Source organism: Brachyhypopomus gauderio, chromosome 9 (assembly GCF_052324685.1).
Source record: "Brachyhypopomus gauderio isolate BG-103 chromosome 9, BGAUD_0.2, whole genome shotgun sequence".
NCBI classification, from domain to species: Eukaryota; Metazoa; Chordata; class Actinopteri; order Gymnotiformes; family Hypopomidae; genus Brachyhypopomus; species Brachyhypopomus gauderio.
The window spans coordinates 15609442-15629483 of NC_135219.1; the positions used below are offsets into that span (position 1 = coordinate 15609442).

Below are 20042 nucleotides of genomic sequence, written 5' to 3' on the forward strand. Positions count from 1 at the left end.
TGTGATGTAAGAGTGTGAGCAAGGAGACGAGGCTAAAGTAAATTTCAAAAATGGGGTGTGAAGGGTTGCGGAAGTAAATATTGTTTCCTTTGTAAAACAATATCGGGGAGAAGTGACAACAGAGTAGCTATAATGGAATCAAACATAACGTGTATCACAGACTTGAGACTTGTGAATAGAATTATGATTATAATAATGATAACCATCTGGAAGCCAGTGGAGATAGGGTTGGATGATGTTATAAGTGTGTTTACAGTTATTTCATACAAAAGCACGATAATGTATCACAGGGTAGCACAGTGATTTTCTGTGAATCAAATGAAAGCAGGCTAGGACAGTCCTTGAGCTGTGGTGCTTCTAGGGTCGATATTGGGCTTTAAATTTGTCTTTGCAACAAGATTAAACTGTCAAATTGAATGCTCATTTGCGTCTGTAGGAAGAGTGCAGGGGGATAGAGAAAAAAGCTCAGAGACCAGCGTGGAGGCCGCATTACAGTCTGTGAAATCATGGTACACGAAGCAGTGATCGTCTCGCTCACACATCGCCAGTATATTAATACGAGAAGCCTGTTAAAGCAGTTGCATTAGTTGGGGTAGATTGAGACTTCTGTAGCCAATTTACACATCTCAATTATACATCTGCTGGCAAAGTACTTATAGGGACTTGAGATGCCACCAACCTAATGTGACATTTACATTTATTTGATGAACACATGATGAATTGAATGTAATAGCGCAAGCTGTTAATTTGTAACCAGGGATGAGACACTCTCCCCTCTCGTGTGTGATTTCCAAAGGAAGCATGCAAGCTAAATTTCACCATTTTGTCAAAATGTCACGAATGTTTGCACTGACATATAAGCAAAAGCACATAGCAACCATGCGTCATGATACTGCGGAGCAAAAACAAGCCCATCGCAAGCCCCAGCCTTGCGACATTAAGAACTAATGACTGCAAATCTTTCTGTATGGCTTTCACTGGAACAGTTTAAGCAGCCATGGCCAGCTCTCTGTCACCAACACCCACGTGTTAAGCACATTCATCTGAGGACACAGTTTCCCATGGCCCAAAGTGGCAGCGCGATGATGGTGTGACCCAGAGGGCATTTATTTGGAGTGTCCATGGAGCCGGGCTGGAACGTGATTAAACCTTCACCCCTTCAAATACACACATTATGGTATGTCACGACCGAATCAGCACATCACACTGATCTCTGGGCTATTTTTCATTGGCCCTCTTTGAATCCTGAATCTGGGAATACAAAATAAGTTCACCAACATTAGGAAGCCGAACGGCTCACCGGTCTTGGACACTCTCTGCATCAGTCAGCGTACTTGACAATAACTGAGTCACTGTCATCTGTAGGTTGGAGTACTAGTCTGAATCGGTGCTTTTAATAGCATTCCTGTTTCTTTCCTTCAACCCTCTCTTGATGACACAAAGCATCAGTGAGAATACACAGTGAACACAAAAACCTGCATAGATGTTAGGAGACACAGGTGCTAGCGCCAGACCCCTGGGTGAAATTTTAAGCTTCATTTGCAATCTACAAATTAAGTTTTAAAACCAAAACGTATTTCTTAATATTTAAATAATATAATTGCCGTGTATCTATTTGTGAGTGCATTGTGTCCCTCACAGAATCCTGTCTTCAACCACACTTTTGTCGTATCAGGGTTAGTATTGTAGTCCTGGTAATGCAAGTCAAGAAGCCAGTAAATATCTTACAGATGTTTTGGAACATCATGCTTACTATAGGATCCCTAGCTTGGCCAGAATACATCATATTGATCACGTATGATTAATTAAGTATGTATGGTCAATATTTACATATCTTATCATGTTCTAGAAGGAAGGAAGAACTGAAAGTGACACTGTGATCTATCATATCAGTGTGATATCTCTGGTCTGATTGTGTGGATGTTCACAACACAATGAAACCTGTGTTGAGAGAACCTTGATGGTTAGAGACCAAACCCTGAAGTTCTGAGCAGCTGTGGCTCTACACTGGGAGGGGTTTTCATGAATCTGCAATCCAGCGGGGTTTGATTAGTCAGACCCGAGAACACCCTCCATTGTGGAATCCATGTATTAGGTTTGACCTGAAGGGTGTGTGGAGGGGTTAGGGGTGCTCCACTAATGGGGCACTAAGTGATCTGAGAGGGTTCGAGGGAGATGAAACCCCAAGACGCTGCGTAAAACCACAGAAATCGGAGATGCTGTGATCGTTGGATTTTCACCATTGCCGGATACGTAGTGGAGAGAAAACAGAGGTCGTCTGAATATTGGCCTCCTGCTGTTGTTTTGCCAATGCTTATGACAGAAGATCTATGTGTTGCTCAAGATAATGGCGTAAAAGCAGGAGTAGTTCTTCACTGGCTATCGATTCTTTTATCACAGACAGAGGTCTAATCCAGTTGATTTATCCTTCAGCCTGGATCTTCCATGGCTCCAAACATTGGGCTTTTTCACACTAGTACGTTTTTCCCGACCAGGTCTGCTTCTTCTGCGAGTTCGCTGCATTTTGTGTGAATCCCCATGTAAAACACCATTACATGTTTCTGTTACAATGCTACAGCAGTGGCAATCTTACCTTAGAGTTTCACTTTGCATTCTCATTCTCATAAATAGCAAAAAAAGAAAACAAATAGCAAGAGTTTTTACATTGCTAACACTTAAGCTCATAATTATGACCATTTTAATGTGAAAGAATCTGCTTTGGTCTTAAAGAGTTTTAATGTTCAGGGTTTATTAGCTTTAGATTGCATCATGGGGTGGAGGTTAATAGTCCCTTTAATCCTGCTAATGGGTGAACTATGTCGCTTGAAATATCTGAGAGCAAAGATGAATTATTAAAAGCGCCTGGAGAAACGTACAAAAGAGGCATTCATGCATGCATCATATAAGAATATATCTGTGGTCTGTCAACAGCAAAAGACGGGGCAAACATGCCTCCGTCACCCACGCCGACGACATTCTCCCTCTCATTTGCACAGCTTGTCACTTCCTGTTTCATTTTACATCTTCGTCTCCATTTCCTGTCTCTTCCTGTAAGGACATCAGCGTCAGGAAGGATGTCCTTTTGATGGCTTTGCCTTGCAGTGCCTGCCTGTGTTAATTCCGTTTTAACAAGTATGGCATTGTACCCCACAACTTAGGAATGACCTATAATAGTGAAGCTCTTTGCCCATTTGAATGAATGAATGACCTTCCATTTGACCTTACGGTGCTGAAACAGATGGTAGCATGAGGCTGAAGTCTTTTGCTTACTTCTGCTTTGTGTGCTTATTATTAGCTGGTCCCTCTGGAAAGGAAGTCTGGAACGTGTGGGCATCACTAGAACACAGAGGGTGTTTCAGGATCAGCTGCCTGTATTTTCTGTCTCCTGTGACTTCCATACTGACTGACAAAATATTCCAAGTTCAGTATTTACCTACCTAGTTATTCCCCAGGGCAATGTTAAAGGAAACCGGCAAAAACCAGCAAAATACTCATGACCATGTTCACAAAAAATATCATTGAGATGACTGCAGGTGTGTTAGCTAAGCCCCTCCTACATTAATAAGCCCCGCCTATATGTGGCCTCAGCATGGGAGAGGCATGAATGAGTTCCGCTTGGCCTATGATATCAGTACATCAGTGGGATGAGGGTGAGTGTTAGGCAAAAAGCCACATTCGGAAGTGTCGTTCCTTAGTAATACATGGCTTTTCTAAATGAGACACATTGTCTAGACAGGTATGTGTGTGTGATTGTGCTTTTGAATAGGTATGTAATTGAACAGGCCGATGTCTGCTTGTGTTGACCTTTTGTGAATATGTTTTCATGTCTAGCACTGTTCAGTTGGCGTTGAGCTTCAGAGCTCTCCCTCTGCCCTCTGTTACCCCCCCCACCCCCTCTTTCTCTCTCTGTTCAGGTTTAGTTTTTTCTCTTTTGTTACCTGCAGGGGCCCCGTACTGGTCCCTCTCGTTCTTAGAAAAGTGAAGTGCCTGTCTGTGTTCCATCTGCCTGTTCGGATCAATGGACACAGACCTGCCACAAACAAACAGAAAGATCACCGTGTCTCGAGCGGCTGGAGGACAGAGGAGCACGTGCTCTCCTGTCAGGATGTGGAGGCTTTGCTTGTGTCTAACGTCCGTCCTAAATTAGTAGCCAGTTCTTAGACTTTAAAGTGAACCTTCCTCACATCCGTCCACGCACGTATCTAAGCAGACGGATCGTCGGTGACGGACAGCTTTATCATGTTTACGTTCGATTGTTTACATTGAGTGCACGAACACCCTTTCCTGCTACTGCGTGATTGATCTCGCCGGTTTCTTGCGAGTGACTGAAAATGGCAATAATATCATTGCTCTTTAGATAATTTCATGGGCTTTCAGCTCTGCCCTTTTGTGCATTTGAAGTATGCCATGAGCTTGATCCATTGTCTTGATCTGGGCTCGGATCCAGACACTCCCTTGATATTTGTCTAATGGCTGCAATTTCCGCATGCCCAGCCAGATAAATTTGATCAAAACCAAGTCATTAGGATGATGTGGAAAAGCCAAGTTATCTTGGAGTGGAAATCAAAAAGTAGCTGGAAAGACATACAAATCAGGCAAGTTCCAGCGTAACTGTTGGTGAATTCATTAGCGGTATACACAAAAGGTGATGGCTTTATGAAGGGCTGGTTTCCTTCTTGCAACCTACAGTTTTCCTCCCCTGCCATAGTTCCTGCCATTTGCAGTTGAGTACATGTAAGACAAAATGTGACAACGGTTATTAAAAAGAACCACGGGGACGCCGCTTGGTTTGCTAGTAAGAAAGCTCTCAGAAGGCGGCGGGTAAACCTGAACACACTGGTCACGGCCACAGTCTTTGAGTTTCATTTCCCAAGCGGATCGCCCCCTCTGAAATGAACCCGAACATAGATTTGCTGACCCAGCAGAACTTTATAGCAAGTGCGCATCAATAATATTTCCTCCTTCTCTAATTTACCATGAAACCTGTAGCTTTCAGCTTTGTATCTCTTGTTGTACCTCTTTTTATGTTTCTTCATCCTATGCAACGGGCATGTCTGCAGTTAGCTCTTATAGTAGTTGGGGGCCTACAGAGCCCAGCAGAGAGAGATGTAAAGTGGGACTTCATTATCCACGGCCTGGGGTACATGGCTAACCCCTTCCTCCAAACACCTGGAGGTGTTGAATCCCAGCTGCTTCGAGATCAGAAGTTTACAGCAAGAAACACACAACACGATGTATTAAGTAACACAGTAAAGAGGGAGGAGTAATTGGGTCTCTCAGGAAAGGCCTTGGAGTCCATAACTGAGTGCTGGGATTCCAGCAGGAGTCAGAGTTTTTATTAGAATGCAAACATGACCTTAGACCAGTACAGACTATGGCTTTAAGGTAAACAGCTCAAGATGGCCGCCATGCATGTGGCATACTGATGTGTTTGGCAAGGATTTGTGATGCTGCTGCCACTGAACGGTCAAAGTTCAAAGTCTCTTGTGGAGTCTTGATGGATAATCAAGTGCCTTTGGCTCCTTCTCAGTAATATGGTTCTTGGTAATTGGTCTTCAGAGGCAAATCACCATTCTGTATATGCACTGCACTAACATTTGCTATGTTTTTTTTTTTTGTTGTTTTAAAGCACATAAAACATTTCAAGAATATATATAAGGAAACATTCAAAGCAAATTCAGGGTAGTGAGAAACTTCCAAGACACACAAACCATTAAGGATTCTTGTGCTAAAACCACACTAAGAATGGTCTTGGTTGGAAGATCCTCTCAGATGTTCTGAGCTAGCAATGCTGAGTGCAAGTGTCATCCCCTGTAAGTGAATTCCAACTGGATGACACCACCTGCTTCTGCTCCCACAGAGACAGGAAGGGTTAAGATCCAGGAGCTATCAGCACATTTACTTTTTATACATACTCTTATCCAGAGTGACTTTCAATTCCAAGCATGTTACAGAGGTAGGCAAAGAGGTAGGAGTCTTGTCCAAGTACTCTTATTGATATAGAAAAGAATAATTTCCCAGATGGGTTTGGAATCCCTGTACCCCACAGGAGAGAGCAATGTTACCCACTGCAGTATACCAACCAACACAGCTCAGTTTGTCTCTGACAGACAGTCCACCAAACCGATCCGGGCCCCTCTCACCAACACGTGCTGGGCAGGGACCAAAAAAAAAAAAAAAAGTAGCCAGGTGACTGACAGTTGCTCTCCTCGCCGGCACACACCAGCTGTCTCGCTTCTTCCAGCAGACACACACGCCTTCAGAATTGCACGATGGCAAAAGTTTTTTTAATGCTTTTTTGTTTTTTTTTTACCCTGCCTGTTTCTCTTGCTTCCATTTTAACTGTGCCTTGTATTCTTTCTTGTTTACTGATTGAACATTCCATACAGGTAGATAATCAATACACATCTTTCTTGGTAAGATATTTCTTAGTCTTCAGAGGCACACTTAATGTGTATATACATATATAAAAGTCAGACATTTGGCTAGGGCAAATTCAGGTTCGTGAGGAACTTTCCAAAACACACAAGCCATTAAAATATTTTTCGAAACCCAAACTCATAGTACAGTATTCGTGTTTTAAAGGACCTCTAAGGAATTCTCAATAAGGCGAGTAATGAGGACTCACACCTCCTGCGTTCTGTCCCACAGAGCTTTGCAGGAACCACCGGAACAGCTGAGCACCTAGATGGCTTCTCCCTCTCCCTAATTTGAGTCCAGTCTAGATAAAGACCACCAACTTCTATTGTCCCCCTAAAATGAGAGCTATAACTTTGGAACACACTGACACACTAAGACAAATGCAATTCTGGTCCTTGGTGAGCTTTTGTGTTGAGCCCTTCCCACTCACAACTCCCACAAGATATACTCCACTTCAGTCTGTTTTATTCATTAGGTTCATACATCCTGTAAGCTTTCATCCTGGCCCTTGTGGACGCATGAAACACAAAGCCCTAATATTGACCAAATAATTTGGGAATATGAAATAGAGTAAAGGTGAAAAAACCCTCATTTAAACATATAGATATAGGACAATAAATCGAATTACATGTATCAATGTATCAATACTGTTGCCAGGCGGAACTGCCTATGTGATCTTCTTCCTGCTATGCTTCGTCCAAAACCTTAATTTAAAAAGAAAAAGAACAAGTGATAAGCCACTAATTTTGCGATTCAGTGATTCTGCGTGCTGCTTGCTTAGTGGGTGAAGTTCATCCGTGAATTCTCCAGCACAGCCGGATCTGTGCAGTGTGGGCACGAGTTTGTGGTCCTGTGTTGAAAGTGCTAGGGTTGTCACTGCTTTTGAGTGACCTCACAAAAGGCAAAGGCGCTTCTTGACTTCGGAGGATGTTACGAAAGCTTTTACCGGCAGCTTTGGAAGTTTGTGCTGTCACCATCCATCTGTCAGCACCCGGGCTCCAAAAATAAGACGGTCTTTAATGAACCTCAGTTTAACACCCCCACACGCATTTGTCCTTTTTTATTCCGAGCGTCTTCTGCACGAGGTAGCCAACTGTAAATTATGGTGTTTTTTTTTTCTTCTCCAAAGTAAAAGCAGCTTGGTTCTTGCATTTGCTAAGGAGTGATGTTCAGGCCTCGCACCCACGGAGCTGACGCTTGGAAATGTCAGCGACAGATTAGGTGTGTACGGCCTTAGAGCGCGGCTCGGGTGTTAGGTTATTATGGGCTGTCACGGGCTGCTCATGTACATTAGCTTGGGTTTAGGTTCTTGAGTGAGAGCGAATGTGATTAAAAACTGGGGATGAACAGCTGCTCAAGGGGGAGTGTAGGTCAACTCTCCAAACTTCTGTTTTTGGTTGTGGCTTTTGTCAAAAATATCGTCCATCTGTTTGATAGTGGAAATTGATCTGACCTCATCTTCTCACAGATGTTGACATAGAGCGTTCAAGAGGGATGGATTTTTTTTTTAGCATAGTTTTGTTGAAAGAAGTCACATAAACTTTTTTTGTTTGTTTGTTTGATTTCAATCTGTCATACCTTGGTATGTTGCCATGGTGGATACATAGATTCCAGCGATCCTTCCAGTCCGTCAGGTCCTCAACCCCTCACACCTTCAGGAGGGGAACTGGTGGTCTGGAATAATCAGGAGATCTCATAGTAGTTCAGCCAGATATGACAAAGCCTTGTAAATGGTCTTTTAATCCCCGGGAACGATGCACACACCACTTGAAATCTCTCAGGCTCCTAATGAAAGAGTAATGGGATTTTTATTTTATTATTGGTTATTGCACTTCAGGAGTTAGACACAGAACACCATCCGATGATATGCTGTAATCTCAGGCAATATAGAGTATATGAAGAATTGTGCAACAGCTTATTTTTTTACTTATGTACTACAGCATACTAGATCTCAAAATAAACAATAACTAAGAATTTGTTTTGATTAATATTCAGAAATTATCAAATCATATATGAGTCAAAGCCTCAGGCCTACAGACCTCACCACAATCGGCAATATCTGGTAACGCTCTGCCATTCCTGCATTTCAGGCTTTTTTGTTTCTTTGTTTCCTGTTTGTTTGTGGGTCTTTTAGTCTTCAGCGAGTGTTAGAGCAAAAATCAGAGCAAAATCAGAGGCTGCATAAAGAACATATCTGTTTGGGCAATCTCCATAATGGCTTTGCCAGTTTGGACTCATGATCCTGCTGTAAGGTACAGGGGCATCCAAAGAGTCTTGATGTGGTTAAATCTGAGCAGTTAAGATGCTTCCATGTGTCTAGGATTTATTTTCTGCGGTTCTGCTGGTGGTGTGCTTTTGGTCACGAGCTGTTAAAATACCAGAACATGGCATTTTTATGTACACTTTTAATTAGTGGCAACTTGGAGTTTCAGTTATGAGGCTGATCAGTGGGTCGAGACTTTCAGTGAACTCTGTGACGTTGTGTTGTTGTGTTCTATGTGCTGACGTCCATCTTGGTTTTTGTTGTTGAGCTGCTAGACGTTTTCCGTGATTTAAGGTGTTCGTTAGTCATCTCCTGCTGCCTTCTTCTGTGGTACAGCATCCTCTGCCAGGTGTTTTGAGCACTTAACTTCACTTAAAATACACATTATTAAGGTTACGGCTAACGTTATATTATGATTGATTTACTGTACTTTGATCAATCAGATCCAAACCACTCCCTTAGACATAAGGTACGGAGCATGGTCATCTGAGAGAGGCTCGGAGTAGAGTCGCTGCTCCTCCATGTAAAGAGGAGCCAGTTGAGGTGGTTCGGGCATCTGGTCCGGATGCCACCTGGGCTCCTCCCTAGGGAAGCACTCTGGGCATGTCCAACTGGGAGGAGACCCCGGGGAAGACCCAGGACACACCGGAGAGAGTACATCTCTCAGCTGTCCTGAGAACAAAACTAAGATGCAAAGTGAAATCCATTTTAATCTTCATTTGTTCTTTTGTGCATAAACCACAAATGTAATAACACGCATCGAACCAAAGAACAGTTGAGCGCTGACCTTGCTAATTGTTCTAGACCTCTGAAGTGAAAGAACTATACACAACAAGGCCTGCATATTCTGCATGCAGATACAAATGCTCTCAAATTCACGCTGACACCGGACTGTAAAAGTGCTTTTTTTTGGTTTCACGTCATTCCTTCAAGTCCAACTTGAAGAACAGAGCCCAAATATCTGAATCCTTACAGAACACACTGCAGGTATGGATGTCAACACTGATCTGTTTAGCCTCACCATATACTCATAACATCAGGCATTTCATTAAGCCTAGATGTTCCTCCATACACGCAGGCTTATACAGTTCCTGCTATCATGTCAGTCTTGTGGCAGGCGTGCAGTCAGGGCGTTCTTGCTCATAGCATTCGGATCTGCAGCACCTTCATCTCAGAGGTCTCTGAGTGCCAAAAGGCTCACTGGGTTTTAACTTTACCTCTATGAATCTAGTCATGAGGCTAATATAAAGGGTGTATTTTATGTTGTATACAGCTTTAAAGTTGCATTTCATGGTACTGGTGTACTGCACAAATTCAACTAAATTGTACTTATTAGCATGATTGGAAATTAGAATGTAAAGAGGAAAAGGATAAACATATAAACAGATTTATACATATATTTAAACATGGAAATGTTGATTGTATTCTTCACAAATTCACAAATTGCTATAGTTTAGCCTACTGTAAATGTCGTTACAGAGAAAACTAAGGACAACGACACATTATAGTCAGCCAAGTGTTGTTAATCGTCCTCCCCGTTATGCTAATGCTTCGTGCTGTTGTTGTGGCGGTGCTGGGCGGTCTGCTTTGGGCGCTGTGGTTGCATGTCGCTGGCGTTCAGCTCCGCTGGACCGAGTCATGAGAAACACTGAGATTAGAGCCCAGTGGATTGTTGAAAAGGATCTTCACAAGCGTTGGCTGCTGCCAGCAGGGAGCCTATTAAAGGCTAACACTGCTCATTTTTCAGGTCGCGGGTCCTGGCCGAGCTGCAAAGCCGACGGGTGTGCTCGGTGCTGCGGGCGGTGGCACAGGCCTCCGTCTCCGCACTGACGGCCGTTTGGTTCAGCCTCGCAGACCAGCGGGGGTTGGTGGTCCTGATCCAGGGACGTTCTCACGCTGCAGATGAATATCCTATCTAAAACTCTGGTCCTATCTGGACTTGCAGACACGTGGGCTTGACTTACAAGTTCCCGAGAGAGTCCACAGGGTTGAAGAGCTGTCTACGTCTGTCACTCATCTAGGCTGTAAGGGGGGATTGCTGTTTTTGTGAACTCCAACAGAGTCTTCTTGGGACGCAGGCTTCAGCAGAGTGCAGGTGCCTTCCAGTCTCTCTTGTGGTTCCCTGCAAAGAAGGACTACACAGGGCATTCGGCCATTTAAAAGTACATTACAAAACACATGAAAATGTTAAGTTTGAATGGAATTTTTCAAATTGTGTATTGTGTATAATCATGCAGGAATTTGACATCATTTCTTGTATATTTGCAAGATGTTCTGGTGAGCTGATCCAGCTTTTTGCCTGAATTTCATAAATATTTTAAAAGCTTTTAAAAGTTCAATGATGAATGGGAATGCTATTAATATTTCATAAAATTTTTGGTGAAAACTAACAGTGATGTGGAAATATCCAGAAAAGTTACCAAATTGGCCAGAAAATAAATTTGTGAACTTTTACCTGGTTAGATGGTAGTAATTATTCTGAGGTAAATATTGTCTCAAAATAGAGCCGACGTTACATAGACGTAGTTGAGCAGTTTGCTAAACACATTAACAAAGGAGCTGTCTTCTTGCCCAGCTGACAAGAGGAACAAAGGTAGAAGCAAAAACGCTCTTCTGCATAATGGCATTGCAGGGCATTCCATACGAAGAGGATTAATCATCTGCAGTTCTTTTTTAAGTGGCCCTAACACTTTCTATATGCTTACAGCTTTACAGATACTATGTGACGACGGTGATCAGTTCAGTAAATACCACAGAGCACAAATCACAGAATATAAGTCCAAAGTCTGTGAAAAGGTCTGCAGGCTCAGGTTTAGATTGGGCCGCTGCCACGTTGGGTTCTGGCTCATCTTCAGGCCCTGTCATTAGAGATATATTAATCTAATAATATGTACATCTCTCAGCTGTCATGGGGCAAGAGGGCCACACGCCTGGGCCTACACTGAACAACAGACTTCGGCTCAGACGTCGTTTCTGACCTTCAGGCGCTCGAAAGGCAACCATCGACGCCTTTTTAGTTTTAATTACGTATTACGATGCTAACCCGGAGTGAGAGGCAATTTATTTTTCCCGACAATTAACACGCTTGCTTTGTTGTGATTGAATAGATTTGATTATAATGACTTTTTCAGGAGACAAGCTCGGGGACATTATCTTCTAAGCAAGGCCCGTGCGAAATCTTGTCAGCTAAAGTAGAACCCATTTGATTACAGGCTATAGCTAGCAGAAATCTGGCCTTTAAAAAACAAACATACAATTAGTATATATTTACAGTAGCAGACTATCATTTAAATGTAGCTAGGATTGTTCGCATTAACAGTTGTTGTGCCGGCTTGTTCTAGTATATCTGCTTTATTAAGATGGTTAGTGACCTTTGTGGAAGAGCAGGAGAAGAAGTTAATTGGAAGAGAGACGTCTGAGCGATTATCCTGGATCAGAAGGTTATTGCATTTGTGTTCTGTTGACTGTGGGTACTGGGTAATATGGCTTTGTTCCCGCCCTCACAGGGAACACCTCATTTCCTTTTATTTTTAAAGGAAATGTTTAAAGGCAATGTTTATATTCCTTGCCCCCCCGAGTTCTGAAGATGAAACTGATAGAAGATGAAAGCTAGGACCATACCCACACTTTTACGTGGATGTGATCTCCTTGCCTCTGCACGTCCTCGTCCTCTTGAATAAAATGGGACGTTGAGCACAGTGAAAGAGACCACGACTTTTGTCCCTATTGTGTGGGACGTGATGGACATCCTTTGGCAGCACAGTTCTGCTATAAAGCACAAAGCCCAAATTTGATTTCTGTGACACTGTATTGTATGAAATGTTTTCATCAGAAGTGGAAGATTCCCTTTTAGCAATGATGTCTGTTCATTAGTCTTTTATATCACTGATTACAATTGCGCTAGTTCTTAACCTTTTCAACTCCAGAGAACCATGGGTGGTTCCAGACCCATTTCCTATTCACAGAACTACATAAATCATCTTTAGTTACACCACAATTACTGAATAGTTAAAGTTACAGAATGATTGTTTTTTGTTAGAAAATAAAATGGCTGAAATGGACAATTAAAGTTGTTGGAACTCACAAATAATTGCACATTCACAGCTTCTGAAATCAGTTTGATCAGGTGATTATACTGGAGTTCAACTGTATCCACAGTATAAAAGACAATTAAGTTCATCTCCTGTCTGTTTGAATGTCTTATCTGTCTGCGTATGAAGATCTTATCACCATGCCTACCAGAGACATGGACAGAAAAAGAAAATGATTAATTGGAGAGAGAGAGAGAGAGAGAGAGAGAGAGAGTGGGAGAAAGAGACAGAGAGAAAAAGAGAGGTTAGGAACTCTTCCCGGCTGCTTTCATTTGGCCGGGGAGAGCTGTCCTCTTGCTGGGCTTTGAATTCTGCAGGCCTTGAAGTCTCAGGTGGAGAGTTGGTGTTGGGACAGCTGCCTCTGACGCGTGTGTTTGTGGAGGTGCTCTTTGATGAGGGGTGGCTTCAGCTGAACTCATCTCCCACCCGCACCCACAACTCATTTTATGTCCCAGCTGCAATGCCAGGTGGTGGCAACAAAAAAAACCAACTCACAGAGGATCCTTGGACGGATGCCTCACAGATACCACAGAACCCGATGCTTTACTGTTTGCTCACTAAATGTGTTGTTCAGGGAGGTCTGTTTTCAGGTATTTTCAACGCTGCTTGGCGTTTCTTTGCAAATGCAAGGAAGTAATCGTGTCATTTGACAAACTGCTTTTTATCACAAGAAGCTATTTTCTTAGTTTGAGCCAAAAATGTTTTTACAGCCCAAAAATGTTTTAAAACAGATCAGGTTCTCACATGTGAGGTCTGAGGACCAAAGTGAAACATTTAACATGAATGATTATGAACGGATACGCACGAATGAGTTTCTTCGCGACTTCGCGACTACACCTGCTTTTCCTCCGGCATCTCCGGCCCTGCTAGCGCACGTGATTACCTCATTGGCCCAGAGCTGTGGCACCTCCGCCCAGATGCAGGTCACGTCAGTGCATGATTGGAGACGTGAACTCGAGAGCCTTTCATCAGGGCGGGGCAGCTGTGCGAAATCAGTAGCATTGACTGGGCTCGCGGAGCCGATGAGCCGCGGGACGCTACACGACCGTCGTGCGGCCGCCGGTTGCGGTTATCTATGGCAACACCCGCCCCTCCCACTGTGAAGGGCCTGCTCATGCTGGCCTAGCATCGTCGGGCTAAAAAAGACTCGAGTGTCACGCTTCCATTCCACGGAACCAGTGATGAGCGAGTGTGCTTATTGTCACCCTTCAATCCCCTCTACATTCCTAGTGAATGTCCTTGACACGTTTACCCCCCCCCCCCCCCCCCCCCCCCCCACCACCACCACCACCACCACCACCAATTTAGACGACGCTGAAATGCTCTCTTCCCTTTCTCTCTCCCTCTCGGTAAGTGGCAGTTTCAGGCTGCCGTGACGCGTTGTAATCAAGTTTGCGAGGGTTGTCTTGATTGAGAAGCAGATCTTTAGGGCGTATTTGTCGTCGTTACCACCCACACGTGCTGCTGCCCCCCCCCTCCCTTTCCCCCGGCCCTCGGGGACAGCAGCTCGGGACTCACCTCGCTGCCGTCTCCGCACCGCTCAAATTTGCACCTTTGATTGCCTTTTGTGTTGTGCAACGAGAAACTTGCTCGCTGGGGTCTGAGGCACGTTCGGCCCTGCTGTTCCCCACACGAGCTCGACGGTGGACGCGGAAGGTTCTGTGACACACGACTAGCTTGGCGCATGACCGAAGGGCAGTGCTGTCACAGGGGAAGACCGAATTGTTGAAATGCTGCTGAACGCACAGGTTATGATTTACAGCAAGGCTTCCACAATGACAACGCAGCCTTGGGGATGTTTGAGCATCTGCTTACCGCTGCATGTTTACCGAGACAGGATTCTCAGTCAGTGCACCTCTTAAAGAGTCAAAATCCAATCTCACATTGCCCTGATATGGTCCCCAGTGGAATCCTTGGTCAGAATGAGAGTGATCAATTGAAACCACGCTTTCAACTGCAAGTCATGGCTTACCACTCAGTTTTCGTTCAACCTTATGAGCAAAAGTTATTATTCACATAGTAATGCCTTGGGGGCAAAGACTTGCCTTGGGGGCAAAGACTTACCTTGGGGGCAAAGACTTGCCTTGGGGGCAAAGACTTACCTTGGGGGCAAAGACTTACCTTGGGGGCAAAGACTTGCCTTGGGGGCAAAGACTTACCTTGGGGGCAAAGACTTGCCTTGGGGGCAAAGTTTGTCCCTTTTTTGGCCTAGTTTTCAATGCAAACTCAACAAATGTTTCTTTATTTGAGTGACTTTTATAAGCCGAGCCAGGAAACACTAATCAGTTCTACATTCCACATATTCCTTGGTCACAAAATACAGGCCATCTCTCTATTAAATGCTTCCTTAACAGTCAGCATGCTGGTGTCTGAACGAAGCCCTCAAACAAGCATACACACATCCCTGCCATGCCCGCGTCGGGGAAGCCGGGAATAGTTCTGGAGTGGCACCAGTGTTCAGTAAAGAGCTGTCATGGGTTATGTGGACAGTGCAACTATGTGGTAACTTGCCAAAAGACATTAACTGAGCGGAGCAGGATATATATAGCCCATAGTTAACCTTATACAGTTGTTGGTGCACAAAAGAAAAGAAGACATGACACTTGCGTTTATAAAAGACTCCTGTAAGGATATATTCACTCGTTGGTCCCAGTTAGCACTCTTAAAACCATTCCATTTACATCTGACTACAATCAGATGGTGTTTATATGTTCTACTTCCAAAACACAGGAATTACTCTCCCCGATATTGTTATAGTTGCTCAAATCAGCCGAGGGTATCAAAGATCAGCCCCGCCCCCCTACACGTCGCTCCTCCCATTCCCCACGCCTCCCTCCGTCATCCCTCCGTCATGCTAAGTCAAGGCTTCCAGATAAGAGAAGTCACACTTTCACTGTCCGTTCCCAGTGGCACGGCGTGCATTTTATCACCATCGATTTCAGCGTTAAGCCTTCAGCGTCTGGCCCTGTTCTCCCGCGTGGCCACCGCGGGCCCTCGGCATGGGCAGGCAGTCAGACGCCATGCGAACAGGAACACAACCATCTTCATCAGAGCACTGGGGTGGCAGACACTCTCATCGACCTGTTTGAGACAGTTCACATTGTAGAGTGTTATTCACTGGGTAGATAACTATAGCAGACCCTACATACTTCCATGGGTGGTAAAGTGTTCAAATTGTAAAGAAATTTCAGGAGGGATGGGTGATTGACCATTTTAATCAATCAATTAGTTGCCATATCATGACAGTGGTTTGTAAATCTATATTTACTTACACACACTGGTCAAATAGTGTATAAAAACACTTCAGGGTGTTTGAGATACAGAACTAATCATCCATTATAAGTACCTGACCTCAGTGAAACTCAACATTCAATCCACGCAGCAATTGTCCAAATTTTAATGTAGAGTGTTCCCAGAGGAGTGAGTAGAGGTGGTTACTGCAGTAAATGGGGACTGGACGCTCAGTGGTGAGAGAACTGAGAACATTTAAATCGCTGACAATAGTCTGTGTAATGGTACTCAACCTATAGGCTGTCATGGGTTAAGTATAGACGAATTAAGGCTTTCAGTTTCAGAGCACTGAATTGCCGCCGTGCTATGAAATGTGCTACACAAAATCTTGCCTTGCCGACTTGGCTTCAAAATAAAAACTCACCTACATCACATTAGTGATGGATACAGTTTATGGCAATTCCCTTTCATATGTCAACATAACCATACATTACAAAAACTAGAGAATAACTAGAGAATTTAAGCTTTTGTTATTTTGTGGACCGAATCACAATACAAATAAAAAATATGACCTAATAGTAAAGTAAAAGCATATAAAATGGATGACACATTTACAATGGTGAATGTCTCTTTTATTTTAATGGTAGCATTGCATCCACTGGCATTAATGGAAATGAATATGATATTATTTACATATTTAAATTCTGCAGCATGTTAACGGAGCCTGGAATACACTAACACCAAGCAATGGGCTTTTGTTTTCAGAATATCTTTGGCTGTCGTAGCTACACAGACAGCCATGTATGTAGCTAACACTTTATTTATTTTTTAAAAAATCCACATAAGCTGGTTTATCATTCATAAACAATACAAACATTGCTAACGTATTAGCTGATTAGTTAATCACTTATGAAGTACTGGCAATCCAAATGATCTTCGAGCGGGGTGAGACTGGGTCTGGGGGTGAGATGGCGTCTGGGGGTGAGACGGGAGTGAGATGAGGTCTGGGGGTGAGATGGGGTCTGGGGGTGAGACGGAGGTGAGATGAGGTCTGGGGGTGAGATGGGGTCTGGGGGTGAGACGGAGGTGAGATGAGGTCTGGGGGTGAGATGGGGTCTGGGGGTGAGAAGGGGGTGAGACGAGGACTGGGGGTGGGACGGGAGTGAGATGAGGTCTGGGGGTGAGACGGGGCTGAGATGAGGTCTGGGGGTGAGACAGGGGTGAGACAAGGTCTAGGGGTGAGATGGGGGTGAGACGAGGTCTAGGGGTGAGATGGGGTCTGGAGCAGACAACGCAAGTGTTTTGAATTTGGACTGGCGTGTCTGTCTGTCACTGAGTGCATACATGAAATTATGTTTTTGATAGAGAGCGCAAGTAAGTGATTATGTTCTTCTGGGTTGTTCACGATGCTTGATGTCTTGTGTGTGCGCGCTGTTGCTATACACGAACAGCATGACGGGGTCTCATCTTGTCCCATCACCCTTATGTTTGCCACCACCTCACCCAGGTCTTCTGTGGTGGGAGCCTTCCTCTGATTGGGTTTATATATAGATATGCATTAAGCGTCTCCAAAGCGACTGAGGTCTCTCCACCCACATGCAAACACGTTCATGTGCACGCAAAAAAAACAGCGTCAAGCACCAGAGAGTGGCGATGACAACATGCATTCTCAACAGCGCAAAGTGCTGCCTAATCTGGTTACTCCCTGGGTCTCTCCTGTCGCACACCAGCCATTTTTACCCATGGGGGGATTATTTATAGCCAACTGTTAGCAATCTGCCTGTTTCATCCACGTTTCCCACCACAGCTGCTAGAGTTTACTTTTCACAATGCTTTACAGTACGGCAAAAGTCGAGAGCACCTCTTCTTTTATTAATGCTCAGTGTAGGAAATAAAATAAATAAATAAATGTATTTAACAGAGAATTACTCCAAGCCACCAACATTAAATCTCAGTATCAGTACTCAGAGTGTCTACTCTTTGCACCACACTGCCTCTTTCACTCGTCCTTGATTTGAGTTTTAAAACCCACCAGGTTGCAGCCGTGTCCACCGAACCAGTGGTATCACCCTTCAAAGAACACGTTACATTCACAAAAGCAAAAACACATTAAACTTTAAAAAAAAAAAACACAAGAGAAAGGGTAATCTCTGAGTTTTGCTCAGCATTGAATGAAAGCAATGGGTTTCAAACTGGAGCATCTAACATGCTCAGAGAACTTCAGTTATGGTGAAGGTACTGTAACACGCTTAGATGAGCAGCATGGCGACTGATGTCGGTCACGCTTCCTCCCTCTACTGGCAGATTGAAGATATAATCACCCGGATCCAGGACGAGTCAGAGGGAGTTCCCATCCGAACAGTCAAGAGCTTCATGTCCAAGATTCCCAGCGTGGTCACAGGTGAGAGACGCCTTTTCCCCTGCTGCAGCCGCAAAGCACTCTCGTTGTGACTGAAATGTGCTTGGTTGAGTATTGAGAGGGCTGCTACTTTGTTATTGCAGAGCTGAGAGCTTAATTTTTTTTTTGAGAGCTTAATTTTTAAAAAATTTTCACAAAGTGCTGTTTGCTTTCTACAAATCTGGTGCTAAGTCACATACATGTATATTAGATTTTACCTGCACTTCTATGGCATCAAATGCTGTTGAACTGGACCGTCATTCAGCTATGTAGTCATTAAGTATGCTAGAGTTGGAGTCTGCCCTATTTAGGACTCCTCCAGTGTTAAACTCAGATCTATTAGATCTATTAGGTTTTCATGGTGAGGCACTGAATTCTAAAGTCACATTAGCGCAAATGACCTGATATTGTGCCGTCGTGTGTGTGATTGCTGTCTCACTGCCTCTGTTGAACACCAGGTGCAGACATTGTTCAGTGGCTGATGAAGAATCTCTCTATAGATGATCCAGGTATGTTGTCGTTCTGAAGTGGTCATAAGGTGTCCTTGCTTACCAGGCTACCACAAACCACAGGAACCATGAAAGTGTTTTGCCACTATGCGTTGGAATACGTGATGAGATGATGAGAATATCTGATGAGATGGTTCTTATTGCAGCCGAGGCCCTGCACATCGGGAGCCTGATAGCTGCTCAGGGCTACATCTTCCCCATCTCTGACCATGTGCTCACCCTGAAGGATGATGGGACATTCTACCGCTTTCAGGTGAGCTACCAGGCGAGAGGAGGAACGTACCTCTGATTAGCGCAAATGAAAAGTGATGTGGTAATCTAGAACCTTCCACATTCTTTTATGCGTAGCTTCTTTTTCCATGTAAGATTACATTCGGGTAGAAGATGAAACGATTCCCAGATTGAGCAGTACCACCAAATATAGTTGCTAATTTTCTCCTTCAGGTTGAGTGAGGGTTGAATCAATAATCTCTTTGTGATTACGCGTGAGGAGGCTTGGGGCACACCGCCATGCCGGTCTTTTATCCCCCTCCACACTCCGCATTCAAGAGAGCTCCTGGTCTTGTTTTTGTTTAGTCTTTCATTGAGTTTAAAATAGCGCAAGGCTTCATAAAAACCTCCATTTTGCTGTATTGTTTCTCATTGTGTGCTGATGCTTGCATGTTGTGCATGTTGTCATGGTAATTGTATGACTTGCAATATTCTAAACAAAGAAAACATTTTAGATGAATACCAAGAAGTGGTGTGCCGAACCCCCCCCCCCCCCCCCCCCCCATACCAAAAAGTAGTCCCCCCCCATTATACCTGCAGCTCCTGAACTCAGGATCATGCCCAACACTTGGAAAGCAGCAGATATAAAAAATAAATAAATGAACAAACAAAATGTTTGAACCACTCAGGAACGTTCTGAATTGTGGGTCAGTGGCACAGTTTCACTGCTCATCTGCAGCGCTAAACAAACTCCTGCCAGTTTCCCCCACGCGCACGTTAATTAGCCAGTGCAAACAAAGTTTTCTTCTCCTCTCTGGAGAAGAGCTCATCATCACGATGAATGGCAGACATGTGGAATGTTCTCCTCTGTGCCTCTCACGACGTCGGAGTCTGGTAGGAGAGGCAGCGTGGTTTGTAGA

At 44.0% G+C, this 20042-nt stretch overlaps 1 protein-coding gene across 1 annotated transcript in view; it reads left to right on the forward strand.

Moving 5' to 3' along the window:
* The window catches only part of rgs6 (regulator of G protein signaling 6), a 56150-nt gene that overhangs the window by 24453 nt on the left and 11655 nt on the right, over nt 1-20042 (forward strand). Inside the window, exons 3-5 of the mRNA XM_077017577.1 lie at nt 18310-18406; nt 18862-18912; nt 19059-19165. Coding sequence (XP_076873692.1) covers nt 18310-18406; nt 18862-18912; nt 19059-19165 — 255 coding nt within the window. The remainder of the gene's footprint in view (nt 1-18309; nt 18407-18861; nt 18913-19058; nt 19166-20042) is intronic.